Genomic DNA, 15,748 nt, shown 5'->3' with positions numbered 1-15,748 from the left:
ATCATCACTTGGCTCCACTGTTCTTGAGCTTTGGTGACATAGAGCATTTTGACAGGGAGCATGTGGTGAGCAAAGCTTCTCATCTCATGGTAGTCAGGAAGCAGAGAAGGGACTGGAGACTTGGTAGAACTTCAGGGTTACATCTCCAGTAACCCACTTCCTCCAGCCAGGTCGTACCTTCCATAGGTCCAGCAGTTCCCAATAGTCTGTTCAGATGTTGAATCCATCAATGGATTGATCCACTGATGAAGGAAGAGCCCTCAGAACCCAGTCTCTCCTCAAATGCCCCACCTCTGAATACTGCCTGCATCAGGGACCAAGCCTCAGAATACAGCCTTTCAGACACTTCATATTCAGACAATAGCAGACCCTTCAGCGTTGGTGCCGAAACTCACAATGCAACAACCAGGAGGCAGGACCTGAGTTTTGGTTCTGTCACAGCCCAAGGGCCTTTAGCAGTACCACATACACAGTACATGCTCAGAAACATTTTTAGACAAGTGGAGGAAAGACAGTATCTTTCAAATGGTACTGGGAAAACTGGATATCTACATATGGATATCTACATATGGAAGAAAGAAGCTAGATCTTTATCTCTCACGCTGCACAAAAATCAACTCCAAATGGATCAAGGACCTCACTCTAAGACCTGAAACTCTGAAACCACTTTAAGGTTTAGGTATAGATAAAGACTTTCTGATTAGAAGGCGGGTTGCTCTGGAAATAAGGCTGATATGAACTTACAGCAATGGTGACAGCATGCACAAGACACATGCAAACTCAAACCAGACAAAACCAAGCACAGAAGCAGAGAAATGGGTAAGAAGCCCCAACCTTAGCTGAGGAACTAAAGGCAACCGATCACTTTGGGTGAGGGAGAATGGATCTTCTTTAAGGGAATGTTGCTAGATAGGCTGACCAGGCTCCAGTGGATGAATTCATACTAAGGGACATTAGGGGACACAAACTTGATAGGCTTTAACATATATGACAGAATGCATGAAATCTGGTGGGGGAAACCACACAGAGGTGCAGATAGAGAAGGGGATCTAAATATGATTAAGATGTATGAAATGAGCAAAATTTCAATAAAAAGATTATAAAAAGAAAATGTAAAGACTTTTGTACAGCAGAGGAAATGGTCAGTCAAGTGAAGAGGCAGCCTATAGAATGGGAGAAAACCTTTGCCAGCTATACCTCTGAAGGAGGATTAATATCTTATATATACAAAGAACTCAAAAACAAGTCAGCAAAAAAACAGCCCAATCAAATAATAGACTACGGAATTGAGCAGAGAGATCTCAGAAGAAGAACTACAAATGGCCAACAAACACTTTAAAAGTGTTCAACATCTTTAGCTATAAGGAAAATGAAAGTCAAAACTACTTTGAAATACCATTTCACCCAAGTCAGAATGACCTTTACTGAGAAAACAAATGCTGGCCAGGATTCAAGGCAAGAGGAACTCTTATATACTGTTGCTGGAGTGTAAACTGGTGTAGCCATTATGGAAATCAGTGTGGAAGATTCTCAAAAGCTGAATGGATGATTTTTAATTTATTCATTTTAGTAAATAGCATAAGGCAGCTAATACTGTCCAGGGTGGGGGGCAACCCATGCAATCATGGTGGTTAGTGCCAGTACAAATATGTCACCGCTAATCTCAGTGGGATCCTTTACATTTGACGTCCTTTTATTTCTGTATTCTTATCCCTTCCTGCCTTCTTCACACTTTCCTCAAGCCCCCGATCTACACCTCACATTCCATACCTCTCAGAAAAGAGCCTCACTTCCTCTACCACTGACAGTCCAGAAGGCAGCAGACAGCTCCCTCAGCTCCCAGTCCTGCTTCTGAGAGCTGCATGCACTGCCAGTCCCTGAGAGCCTGCTGGCTCCTTTAAGGCCAATATCTCCTTGTCCATTTTGTGCCATTGGTCTCTTGGAGGTATTTGTTTCTCTTATATCTTCTTCTACCTTCCGGCTGGCTCCTTTACCCTATCCAAGCTCTCCTGGCTCACCAGCCCACTAAAACAATGGCAGTGAAAATCCTAATCATTCATACACACACACACACACACACACACACACACACACACACACACCAGGTCTCATTTAGCCCAGGCTAGTCTCAAACTCATGATGTAGCCATCAGGAACTTCTGATCTTCCTACCTGTACCACCCAAGTGCTTAGATTACAGGTATGAAATATAACAATGATTCTAGTTTATTCACTAAAATTGATAATTATAATAGTACCTGTCTTGGTTTCTTTCCTGTTGCTGTGATAAAATACTCTGACAAAAACAGCTTAAGGGAGAAAGGGTTTATGTGGCTCATAGTATATGCCACAATCCATTGTAGCAGGAAGTCAAGGCAGCAGGCGCACCAAGCAGCTGGTCACATCCCATCCACAGTCAGGACGCAGAGAGTGAATGAATGCACACTGCTGCTTCACCCCTTCTCCATTTATACAGTCCAGGATCCCAGCCGGGGAATGGTACCACCCACAGTGGCACAGATAAAAATGGGTGCTATGCTGGGGACTAGTTGGCCTCTGTATGAGGGCTCCACTGAGTGGTATCACATTGCAAAGACCCATGTATTCTGCCAGCTCTTCTTGTGGTTCCTCAGCTGAGTGTTGCCCTATCAGCCAGAGAATGAACTTTTTGTGTACGTATCTAATAGTGATGCAGAGGAATCCTCTGTGAGCCAGCAGCTCCTCTCCTCACCTCCTTGGGCAGCCAAGGAGAAATTAAGTTCTTGGGGATCCTGCTGAGACACTTTGTGCACTTGAAGACACTGTCAGATATGTCTAACGGGATTCCCTGTGTCATAGACACCTTGCAGACCGGTCACCTCTGGAAAGCCCTGGGAAGTAATGGAGTGTGTGATCCATAGCCACTGAGTGACAGTGTTCTGCCAGAAGCATGTCCAGGGAGACTTGGCAGGTGCTTCACAGCTTTGTGTGCTGTTGGCTAAATTATGCCCCATGCTCTGGGACTCTCATTGGGATGGTAGGTCCTCCGCTCTGGTAGCCATGATACAAAGAGAAGAGGAAGGAAGGGACTGAACATGACACAGGCATTCTGTCTGCCCTAACAGTCTGTTTTCCTTTCCAGCCCACAGCTAAGGATGTCCTTCATCGTCTTCTCTACTCGAGGAACAACCTTAATGAAACTAACTGAGGACAGGTAAGAAGAGTTGGCATCCCTGTCATTATGAAGTCAGTCTCTTCCTGAGCAACTCGGAGACTTGTGCCTGGTGCCTCAGCAGTTGATCCTTTTGATCTAACTGCTGTCTCTTAACTTGAACTTTGTATGTGGGCCCTTCCACTAATTTGCTCTGTGGTGACTTCTGATAGCTTTTCCCGATGCTGGTGAAATTTTTTAAATGACTGAATCACATTGAGACAAGCCTCACATTTGAATGGTAACTCCATCTGCTAAGATGAAGCAAAGTGTTAGCAAACCAGATTCTTTGGGGATTGTGTTTTCTTCATTTGAACTGAATTTAAACTTAGGTTTTAGAAATGTAGCAACTGTTACATGGGAGAGATAAGAGCTTGAAATACTGCCCACATAGTTATCAAGGACAGACTAGTAAGAAAAGATTTGTGGCACCACAAACTAAAACGAAATTTCAGTCAGGTGTGGAAAATAGTGATTTATTTACAAGGAATAGTTAAGACATAGTTTGGCAAACGTTCTTTGGAGATTCACCACATTTCACTTGCAGATTAAAACTATCAGTGGCAGACACATGTCATTTATGTGTAGTTCTGATGGTGTGTGGGGGAGGGGAAAGGCTAATTTTCTTTCATTCATGACACTGCACACTTTTTAAAAACATGAAACACTTCACGAATCTGTGTGTCATCCTTGCACAGAGGCCGTGATCATCTCTGTATTGTTCCGATTTTGGTATAGGTGCTGACAAAGCAAGCACAACACTGCATACTTTTTACAAACATGATATAGTCCACATGAGGGAAGGACTGTTGGGACACAATGAGGTTCCTGATGAGCTTATACATGGGCATGTTGGAAAATGAAACTGAAGAAGGGCAAGTGTTGCTAGTCCATTTTCTGTTGCTCTAACAAAATACCCAAGAGTGGGTAACTTATAAAGAAAAGAGTTTATTTAGCTTACATTTCTAGAGAGTCAGGAGTGGGTGCTAGCATCTGCTCCATGCTGAAGGGGCCCTGTGTACATCCAACATGACATGTGGCATCACAGTGGGAGAGATCACATGGTAAGATGGAACCCAGGGAGATCAAGGGCTAGGCCCACTCTTCATACAACTTATGCAGGAACAAATCTGGGTCTTACAAGAACCACTTTCCTTTAAAGGTTGTGCCCCCAGGGACATAATTACCACCCCCCACAGGCCCTATTTCTTAGAAGTTTTGCCTCTTCCCAGTGCCACCACACTGAGGACCAGGCTTCCAGCTCATAGCCAGTTGGAGAACGCATTGAAGCAAGGCATGGCAGGAAGTGTAGGAAGAGCAAGAGGACTTTAACTGATCACCTTTTCATAGATGGGCAGGAAGACTTAGCTCATCACCTTTTCATAAATGGGCAGGAAGACTAGGTGATCACATTTTCATAGAGGTGAGAATGGAATTAACAAGCTTTCTGGCTCAAACTAGCAATTCCATGCCAGTACCCATGTTTCTCCACCTCTTGTTTTCCATCTATAACTCTGTGTTTAAATCCTCTTCTTTCTGGTGTGCATACACATCAAGATGCCTAGAAACTATTTTGAAAGCAGATTTCAGTCCTTATTCACAAAAGGCGAAACTGAGACCATGTCCCCATCTAAAGGGCCCTAGGCTCAGGCTCCACATTGTTTTTACTTCTCTTTGCACATTCTGTAAACAGAAAATCCTAAAATCTAAGAAGCCTCCTTCTAGGCTGGCCAAGGACTTTGAGAAGCTCTGAGTGCGAGAGCTTGTGAGAAAGTCATGATCCTGCTCAGTCTACACAGCATCCTTCAGTGGAGCTGGCTTCTGCTCAGAGATGAGGAACTAAACAGAGGAAGCCTGGCTGATCCTAGCAGGAGCATGTGCATGTCTCCAAGATTAAGCCAGGCATGTCTGAGTGTATGCAGCCAGGTCAGTGAGCTGTGAATAGCCCAGAGAGCCAACCATGGTTCCCATGGTCCCTTGCTCTTTTGCATGGATAAACGAAGCTCTGGAGCTAATCTATATTAGTGGGTGCTGAGCAGCCTTGCAGTCGTTAGACCAAAACCAGAATGATCTCACCTGTCCATGAGCCATGCACCCCAGGATTGCCTGACACGGACTACCCTCTCGATGTGTTGGTGTGGTCAAGAGACCAAGTTTGTATAGTACTGTAGATATGTTGTGAGCTTCTGCCCACAGCCTCTGGGAAGCTGCAGAGGGTAGAACAGATCAAGGATGTCTAAACACTGTCAAAATGCCTACATGAGATGCCTTGTGTTGAAACTAGTCATCCTCTCAGTCTACTTGGAATATAATTTGTTGTACCTTAATTTCATTACCGCTAGTTTCCTGTGCCAAAGAATGACAGAAGTCAGATTCCGTATTTTCCTGCAAACAGCCTTTAATGTGGGCCAAATGCACATCAAATGACAGCCAGAAACACTTATTGAAGGCTGTGTGCCTCATGTAGTGACTGTGAGGCCTGGTGGTGTTGTCGTCCACCATACCACACACCCAATCTTAGCGCCTGCAGAGAAGATGTGGGCAAGTGTTCTCGGAATCCTCAGGAAACTGACTACAAAAACCAGATCTTCCATGATGGTACTGTTTTTTATTTGTATTACAGTGCCTTGGCTGAGCACAAGAATCTATATATTTTTCTTTATAGCTCAGTTGTTTTGTATAATGACCCTGTAAGACAGTTGTTAAACCTTCTGTGTATTTGAGAAAGTTTATAGAATTTAAAAAGAAACTTGTTAAAACAACAAGGCATCAGGCTGGGGTGATGCAAAGCCTTCACAAAGACCTCAATTTGTACCTCCATAATCCACACTAAAAAGCCAGGTGTGGTGGGACATGCCTGTAATCCTAGGGATGATGAGATGGGAAGTGGAGACAAGTGGGTCCCTAGCCTACTTGGCAAAGTGATAGGCCAGCAAGAGAACCTACCTCAATCAAAGCTGGATGGTGTATGACAACCAACACGTCTGTGACCTTCACATGCACACATACACACCTATACACACCCTCACACACACGCCCACATACAGAAAACAAGGCATCGATCAGCAAAGATTCTCATTTTACCAAGAGCAAAATAAATGTGTTAATCAAAAGAAATAATATCAAAGATATATTTGCAGCATGTTCCTATATGTTCTTGGGATCCAAAATGCATAGAAGAAAGCTATGGGGTGATTGAAGAAATAAAATGGAAAATTCAGTGTGCAAAGTATAGTTTAAAAAAAAAAAAGAAAACTCTGTTAGAATGATGGCATCTTGATGTCTTTCATCTGCTCATTTCTGATGGCAAATGTGCCATTCGAATCACTATTTTAGTATGTAATACAGTGTTTTTTCTCTGACTGCTTTTAAGGTTTCTTCATCTTTAATTCTCAGCAGTTTGATTATGATGTATCTGGGGATGGTTTTCTTTTAATTTATTCAACTTTGGCTGTGCAGAGCTTAGAGAGTCTGTAAATTCATGTCTTCCACCAAATTTGGCAAGTTTGCAGCCACTGCTGTTCAAATATATTTCCTGCTTGCTCTCTTTCTCCTCTTCCTGGGGTGGGTGGTATGAGATGTTGCTGCGAATGCCCCTGGAGTTGGCCCACTTCTGCAGTTTTCCTTCTCTGTTCTTTGGACTGGGCGATTTCCATTGCTGTCTCTAGACCCACTGGTGTCTCCTGTCGCCTTCCTATCCAGCGTGTCTGCTTAGTTTTTGTTGCAGATATTTGCTTTTTTGGTTCTAAAATTTCCATTCTGTTCTTTCCAAAATGTTCATGTCTCTTAAATATTTGATCTTTCTATTTATTTCAAATGTTCACAGTGACCTCACAGGGTAGTTATTATAACTGCTTTCAGGTCTGTTACAATTCCAGTGTCTGGGGTTTGACAACTTAAGTGCCTTTTCCTATGAATGCTGATCACACTTTTTAGGTGTTTTTGTGTATTAAATGATTTTAGAGTGTAGCTTGATTTTTTTATTATTATTTTATGATGTTCAGGCTTTGACATTTTTTTCTATGCCTTAGTACCTTTTTACCCTGGTCAGGTTCAGACCATAGTTCTATCTTGTGTGTGTGTAGGTTTCAATGTCTGCTCGGTTTATAAGTACTTTGCTGAACTATTTTTGGATCTGCCCCTGTGCACTGCAGGAGGGACCTGGGACCTTCAGCTTCATGCATGGAATTGGACACCCCTCTTCTTCAGCTCTCTCCTCTCTAGAACCCTTCCCCCACAACAATCTGCCAAGACAGGCTATCTATTAGAGTTTTGTCTGTATATACTGCTGCTAAGCAGCCCTCCTCTGAGGCAAAACCAGAGAGATTGACAGAGAGCGAGAGCGAAAGAGAGAGAGAGAGCGAGAGAGAGAGAGAGAGAGCGAGAGAGAGAGAGAACATGAGAACATGAGAACAAATTAATAGGCTCTCCCAACATCTCTGAAGCAGAGGGTCCCCTCTCCCCAGGGGTTCCCAGGAATGAGGGTCTTCTTGGCCTTGTAGGTGATGTCTCAGCCACCTCCACATGATAAAGACCCATCAGGTTAAGATCATGGAGAAAAGAGGGAGAGAGAATCTGGAACTCACCTTGTATGGGCTGTTTTGGGTTTCAGCTTGCCTCCTCACTCATCAGCTTTGTTGATGTTCTAGTGTCTTCCTGTGATTGCTTTTTAAAGTAAAACTTGCTTATTTATTTTTTATTATATGTTTATGAGTGTTTTTGCCTCCATGTATGTAAGTGCACCATGTGTATGCAATACCTGGGGAGGCCAGAAAAGAGCATGGAATCCCCTGCAGTTATGGACAGTTTTAGCTGCCATGTGAATGCAAGGAACTGAACCTGGTCTTCTCAAGAACAGCCAGTGAACTACTGAGCCATCTCTCTAGCCCCTGCGGTTGCTTTTATATTGTAGGTCATAGCATGCCTGTCCTGCCTGCACTGCCTGTGCTGCCCTGTGCTGCCCTGTCCTGCCTCTCCTGCCTCTCCTGCCTCTCCTGCCTGTCTTGCCTGTCTTGCCTCTCCTGCCTGTCCTGCCTGCCCTGCCTGTCCTGCCTGCGCTGCCTGCGCTGCCTGTGCTGCCCTGTGCTGCCCTGTGCTGCCCTGTGCTGCCCTTCCTTCCCTTTCACAGATGAGGACACTGTGATTCCAGTAGAGCAGAAGGCAAATTGCACATCTGGTTTTCTGATCTCGGGATTCTGAGTTTGATCCAAGTCATATATTTTGTGTCAGAACATGTTACCTTCCACAGTTCCCCACCGACCTCAGTTTAAGCAACTGACAAATTATACCAAATTTTCAGGCCATTTCATTAGCATAATAGAGTATATAGAAACTGATTTAAATATTATTACAATAAAGTAGTTTTAACTAACTACTACACATGATTCTCTGAACACTCCAAGGATAGTCTTCGCTGTGAAATTAACTGAAATATTTCAAATGTTTTATCATTTAGAAATGAGAGCGTGTCTAAGCAGTCCAACAAGTCCTTTAATAGAAATTAGGAATGGTGTTGGACTTAATCAAGTGCCTGTCTGTCATCTGTTAAGGAGATTGTATGTTTCTGTTTGTTTGTTTTTACTTCAATAACAGAAGAGTCCATTCAAAAGATCTTGAATGGTGAATGTTCTCAAATGCCCAGTAACATTAAGTTGTGGTGTATTCTTTTTTTATACAGAGGATAATTCTGTTTCCTGTACAGTATTCAGAAGTATTGTATTATTTAAAACTTACATTGACTTTTTAAGTTTTATTTTATGTATGGGTGTTTTGCCTGCATGTATATAAGTGGACCTGTGTCCTGCAATGCCCACAGAGGCAGGAGAGGGCGTCAAATCCCCTGGCACTGAAGTTATGGACAGTTGTTAGCTGCCATGTGGGTGCTAGGAACTAAACCTGGGCCCTCTGCCAACCTGGGTTCTCTGCCAGAACAGCCAGTGCTCTTGACAACTAAGCCATCTGTTCAGCCCCAGATATTTAGTATTTTTATCCATAATTGTCCTTTTATTATATTTACTTGCAATATTTTGCATTTTTATTCATTTTTCTATAGCTTATTACCATATAAAGTATAAGGCCAATGTTTGACATTTCCCCTCAGCTGGGAGCCATTTTTCCCAGCACCACTGTGGAAAAACCTTTTACCAGCCATGTAAAAGATGACTTTCTGGTGGACTTGGATTTCTTCATTCTCTGTTCTGTTGCTATTCTGTTTTGTTTTCCTTAGTTTCTTCACTCAAACCAGGTTGTTTTAATTAATTTCGACATCAGGAAGACCAGTCTTTCCTCATGTCTAATATTGAGCAAAAATCTTTTTGGTCCTTAGTTAATTTTTCCAACCACATGCTTTTAGATAATTTTTTATGTTCCAAATATTCTTGGGGTTTTCATTTGAATTGTATGAAAAGTGCCAGTTAGTCTTAACGCCAGTGACACTGGATTCTCACTGTACAGTAATGGTTCTCTTATTTGAGGGCATTTATCTCTTCCTTTTTATGTCTCTCAGGAAGATTTTGGTTTTTTTCTTAAGTCTCATTCAGTGTTAACTTTACTCCCCAGAGTGTAAAGTTTTGCTTCCACTGTGAATGGAGTACCTTCTGTTGTTATTGCCTCTGTTGTTACTGTTCATGGGAGTAGTGAGCTTGGTGTCTACAGCCCTCAAACTTCTCTTGAATTCCATAAAACGATTATAGGAGCATTGGAGGGTCTTCCTCAGAGTCAGCCAGTAGCTTACCTCAAGTGGCCTGGAACTCCAGAATAGCTTAAGAAATAATGTTGGGAGGGGGGATTGTTGGTTCTGCAGAAATATTTCTTCCTCTCCCTCTCCTCTCTCTTCCCTTCTCCTGTGGTGCTGGGGATGGAACCCAGAGTCTGGACATGCTAGATAAGCGCTCTACCACTGTGTCACATCCTCAGCCCTGAACAGATATTTTTTATCCCACCATTTTAATAAAACATTTTATTAGTTCTAATTTTCCCCAATTACCTGATGGTTCGTTTTCTAAATTTACTAACATTTCTATTTGTATATATTTTTAAAATTCATTATTTTTTTCTTTTAGCATTATTAATTCCTTCTTCATCTTATGTTTAATCTTTCTGTCATCTGGGGATGAAAGTTTATTATGTTTTATCCTTTCTTATAAAGGATGTTTATAAAAGCTACTGTTAATATAAATTCTACTTTAAATCTGATTATGGTTGAATCTCACACTTTCTGACATGTTCTTATTGTTAATTTCTGATTAGTTTATAATTTTACTCTTGGTTTAGAATGATTCAAGAAGGTGTTTCATGATGCCCACATGATTTTTGTTTACCCTGTCCTCAATTTTCAGACACATTCACTTTTTTAAAGAATATGGTTTGGGCAATTTTAATTTGGGGGGTAATTTTACTGATAGATCACTGTATGACCTGTGTACTGTATGTCTCCAACCTTCAGACAACTTGACTTCCACCTTTGAAGCTTTTTGGACATTTTTCTTTATCTTTTCTTTTTTGATCGTTTTGAGACAAGGTCTCCCTGTAGCCCCAGCTGTCCTGGAACTCATTGTGTAGACCAGGCTGGCCTCGAACTCACAGAGATCCACCTGCCTCTGCCTCCCAAGAGCTGGGATTAAAAGTGTGCACCACCACGCCCGGCTTTTCTTAATTTTTAAAAATATTTTATTTTTGTTTTTATGTGTATGCATGTATTGCCTGCATGTAGGTAAGTGCACCCATGTTGTGCAATGCCTTTTAAAAAATATCAACAGGATATATTTAGGTATGAGTCTTTTTTGTTAATTTTATAAGTGACTATATAGTACTTAAGTCGTTTTTATCTGAAAACTTAAATTCATTTTTTTCTCTTTTTATACAATTCTTCTATTTGCCTGTTAACTTTCTGATCTGCTCAGTATCTCTTTTATGGACTAAGTGTAACGTAATCTATTTTTTTTCATCGTACGTGTGCATGTATATGCATGCACATGTCTTTTCTGTGTGTGTAGAGACCAGAGGTCAATGTTAGGTGTCTCCCTCTATCATTCCCCACTTTGTTTTTTGAGACGGGCTCTCACTAAACCTGGAGCTCTGATTCAGCTAATCTGGCTGGTGAGACCCAGGAAACCTCTCGTCTTTGCCTTCCCAGCACTGAGATTATAAGGGCATGGCACCCTGCCTGGCTTTTTTTCCCCACGTGGTACTGGGTAGTGAACTCTGGTCCCCAGGCTTGCACGGAAAGCCCTTTACTGATGGATCCATCGCTTCAGCTGCAGTCTACTATTTTTAAGTTCTGTGAGAACATTTTTTTCTGGTCTCGTAATCACTATGTCCAGTTACTGTCTTTTTCGTTGCTTCTTGTTCCTTTCCAGTTTTCAGCTAGCAAACGTCTTTCATCTCTGTGATGTTTTCCTATTTCTAAATTTTCTCTGCGTGATCCACTATTTTAGAGATAAATGTCTCCATCATAAATAGGACTTAGAATATTTCATATACGTCTCTGTTTCTCATGAGTTTATTTCAAAGGGAATATTTCCTAGATTCCCTAAAGCTGGCCCTCACCTTCCCAGCTGCTGAGATGACCCCTGAGCACATGAGGGAGAAAAAGAATCAACTAGGTTTTTCATCCCTTAGCCTTGGTCTGATGGAGATCATACAGATCCCTTGTTGAAAATATTAAGATCTCAGGCTAAAGGAAAATTAAGAAATATAGAAGTAATGTATATTTTCCCTTAGAGTAAAACCCTGCAGTCATTCCAAAGTAAGAAAACAGCAGAAGCCAGAGGCAGTGGGTCCAGTGCAGAGCTGGGTGACTGGATCAGGGTCCTATACACTGACCACCCCTGAGTTACTGAGTTACAGTCCCCTACACTGACCACTGGATGCCTGGGTCCCCTTCCCTGACTCACCACTGGGTGGCTGCGTGTAGGGTCCCACTGGGGTATCTTGGTTGGGACTTCTCCCCTTACCCACCACAGGCCATTCTTCTCATGACCTGGAATCACAAGGTATGTCTTCCCTCACCCTGATCTCACTGGCTCCCTTTGCATGCAGGAACTTTAAGATTCTGGCTTGAGTCTGACACCCTGTTACATCTTCTAACAGTGAAAACCATTTTCTCTATTTTGCTAGTTTAGCTGTGTTTGTTGTAATTTAGGAAGAGCAGTGAGAGTTAAGATATACACCCCCCAGATAACTGTTTTTGACTGGAAATTTTACCTTCTTCCCAAACTTCCAAGACTTAAACACAAAGCCTAACAAAACAGATATGGGTCAAAAAATTATCATATCTTATCCAACCCACTGACCTCATTTTACTGCTGAGGAAAACAATTCCCAGAGGAACTGGATTATTTGCCCAAATCCATCTGTGTACTCAGCACTAGCAGATTTTATTCACAAAGTTAAAATTTCAATCCAGTTATTTTATCCTTCTGCATGTAACATTCCCAGTACACCCACCTCTACCTGATTGCCCTCTGCTCTGCTATCTGTAGGAGGCTTGGATGGAACCACGTATGTGTATATAGGTGTGTATACATATATATGAGGGGGATACATACATGCAGTCTTTAATAATGGCTTACTGTGTGCCAGTAGACTAGATTATAATAAGGGAAAATAACAGTCCCTACCTCTAGAGTTCTTGTTAGAATTGCATTATTATGTCATATAGATGGGGACACTGGGAACCTGGATTGGAGCCCAGGAAGCACAGCTCCTGTGTCCATGTGCTTAACTACTATACTCCACAATTCTACTCTTGTGTACAGTTTTAAATCTAAGAAGAGAGAGGGGAAAGTATATACAGATCACCATCCAGGCACCCTGACTTCTTCAGGAAAACAGTTCTCTGAAAGCCTGTGCCCTTCCCAAGTTTCCTCTGGGTCTTGAGAGCTGAAATTCGGTCATATTCCTAACAGGTAAAAAGCTGCATCACTGAGTCACAGGTGGTGGTGATGGTATGTGTGTGGGCTGAGGGTCTTGCTGTTGCTTTAGCAAAACGGAGAGCCAAGAATGCCAGACTTGATGTGTGAGTGAACACCTAGACCCCCTTCTGTGTTGCTCTTGGTTCCACTGTACAGCCTTGCCATGTTCTAGAAACATCCCTGAGTTCTGGAGCAGGATGATTCCAGGCTGCTGCTTCTGAGATGCACTGCCTAAAGTCCTTAATAGTCTTAAAAACAAGAAAGGATAGGAGTGTCAGATATTTAGTGCTTGAAGAATTTGGATTCATTCTGTGGGAGGTGCTGTTCTCTCCCCTGCGAGGGGGCCTGATGGCAGAATTCAGAGGCCTGGCAGTGAGCAGCCTCTTCATTCCCTTGCCTCAGTGATTGGGAGATGACAGTGTGAATTCGTGGGCAAGTTACTTCCTCTCTGTGCCTCAATTTCTCTATCTATAAACTGAACTTGGTAACAGGCCCAACCCCACAAAACTCCTGGGAGGATTCCCAATGCAGAGATGTTGTGAGCACTCAGTAAGCAGTGGTTGCTGTTGTGATTATTGCTAGAGGGTTTGATAAGCAGCTGAGGGTCACCCAAATCCTCCCAGGCAAAGCCCTCCTCACATCATCACAGTATGTCAAACAGCAAATTCAGAGTGAGTCCCAGGTCTCTCTGGATCACATCCTTTTCTGAAGTGTTGAGTATTTGGCCGATCTATGCCTGCATAGAGGCACATAGGTAGAAGATAACTTCTTTAGCATAAGGTAAGATAAAAGTCATTGTTTCCTTTGCCTAATGTTTTTAGAGTCCTTTGAGACAAGAACACACAGGCTTTGTCTGTGGAGCATGTATGCCCACCATCTCTCCAGTGTGAGCCACGTTTTAGATTAGTAAACATTCGGGGTATAAAAAATGTACAAAGAAAAGGGTAGTGAGCACCCATTTCCCAATACTAAGCTTGTGAAATAATAAAGTGTCATAGGTGAACTTCCCAGAGACATGTCCCCTCCTCCTTCTTCCCAAGAAAGAGTTGCTATCTTGAACCATCTCAATGGCTGTGTATACTTTTTTATTTCCACAAACAATGTATTTTCATATTGAACTATTTATTGTGTGTATTCCTGTGCAAGCATCAGTGTTCATGTGTGTGTTGTTTGTTTGTGGGAGTGGCAAGTAGGAAGTGCACATGTGTATGTGGGTGCACATGCACTTCTATGTATGTGTGTGGAGCCCAGAGGTCAACCTTGAGGGAGCATCACTCACCAGGAGCCAACTACCTTGTTGTTTGAGACAGGGTCTCTCACTGGGACCTGGAACTCCAGGAGCCAGCCAGTGAACCCCAGGGATCATTCTGTCTCCACCTCCCCAGCACTAGATCGGCAAGCATGTGCCACCATGCCCAGATTTTTCACTTGTCTGGAACTCATACTACTCTACCAACTGAGCCACCTCCCCAGGCCCATGTTAAACATCATAAAGCATGATTACAATATGTACGTTTTTGAGATATTTTTCCATATAGATGTGGCTGTGTATGGTTCATGTTCACCTTTGTATGCATTTCCATTGCATAATATTCTGGTGTAAGAAAGCACCACCATGTGCTCATCTGCTGTCTTCTCTGTGGACAGTTTCCCACCACGTGCTCATCTGCTGTCTACCCTGTGGACATTTTCCCACCACATGCTCAATGCTGTCAGTGTGAACAGTTTCCCACCACATGTTCATCTGCTGTCTTCCCTGTGGACAGTTTCTTACCACGTGTTCATCTGCTGTCTTCTCTGTGGACAGTTTCCCACCACGTGCTCATCTGCTGTCTACCCTGTGGACATTTTCCCACCACATGCTCAATGCTGTCAGTGTGAACAGTTTCCCACCACATGTTCATCTGCTGTCTTCCCTGTGGACAGTTTCTTACCACGTGTTCATCTGCTGTCTTCTCTGTGGACAGTTTCCCACCGCATGTTCATCTGCTGTCTACCCTGTGGACAATTTCCCACCACATGCTCAATGCTGTCAATCTGAACAGTTTCCCACCGCATGTTCATCTGCTGTCTTCCCTGTGGACAATTTCCCACCACATGCTCAATGCTATCAATGTGGACAGTTTCCCACCACATGTTCATCTGCTGTCTTCTCTGTGGACAGTTTCCCACCACGTGCTCATCTGCTGTCTTCTTTGTGCATAGTCTGTTTCCTTCTTTTTCTTTTATAAACAAAGCTACAGTGAACATTTTTGTCCTTGTGTCCTTATAAGGGGTGTGCTGAGCAGAATTGAGAACTTTTTATACTCTAAGTATGTGAATCGGTGTTACGTAGTTGTTCTTGAAAGGAGGCTGTGAGCTTAAACTCCCACCGTGATCCAAGGGAGTTCTCCATGCCCCTTTCAGCGACTTAGCACTTTCCTCTAAGTCTGTCTTTGTGCCCACATATGGCTTATACATTGGATTACCCAATATAGATCTAGCATACTTTTACCCACTCTCTCCAGCTCAGCACTGTTACAGAATGTAAGTAGAAAGCTATCATATCTCTACTATATCTGGTAGAGAACCAGTAGAAAATTCCAGAAATGGGGCTGGAAGGATGGCTCAGCAGTTAAGAACACTGACTGTTCTTGCACAAGACC

The 15,748-nt window shown here is 42.7% G+C and overlaps 1 protein-coding gene and 1 non-coding gene across 2 annotated transcripts in view; one reads left to right on the top strand and one right to left on the bottom strand.

The window, feature by feature from the left end:
- The window catches only part of Antxr1 (ANTXR cell adhesion molecule 1), a 254,868-nt gene that overhangs the window by 40,045 nt on the left and 199,075 nt on the right, over positions 1-15,748 (top strand). The window contains 1 exon segment of the mRNA XM_029553527.1: positions 3,121-3,192. Coding sequence (XP_029409387.1) covers positions 3,121-3,192 — 72 coding nt within the window.
- LOC115066780 lies at positions 3,843-3,946 on the bottom strand. The gene has a single exon (XR_003846226.1). It is a non-coding gene; the product is annotated as a U6 spliceosomal RNA (small nuclear RNA).

The sequence above is a fragment of the Nannospalax galili genome, unplaced genomic scaffold, assembly GCF_000622305.1.
Source record: "Nannospalax galili isolate Female #2095 unplaced genomic scaffold, S.galili_v1.0 scaffold204, whole genome shotgun sequence".
NCBI lineage: Eukaryota > Metazoa > Chordata > Mammalia > Rodentia > Spalacidae > Nannospalax > Nannospalax galili.
Note: the sequence above shows the minus strand (reverse complement) of the source record. Positions and strands in the feature narration are given on the sequence as shown.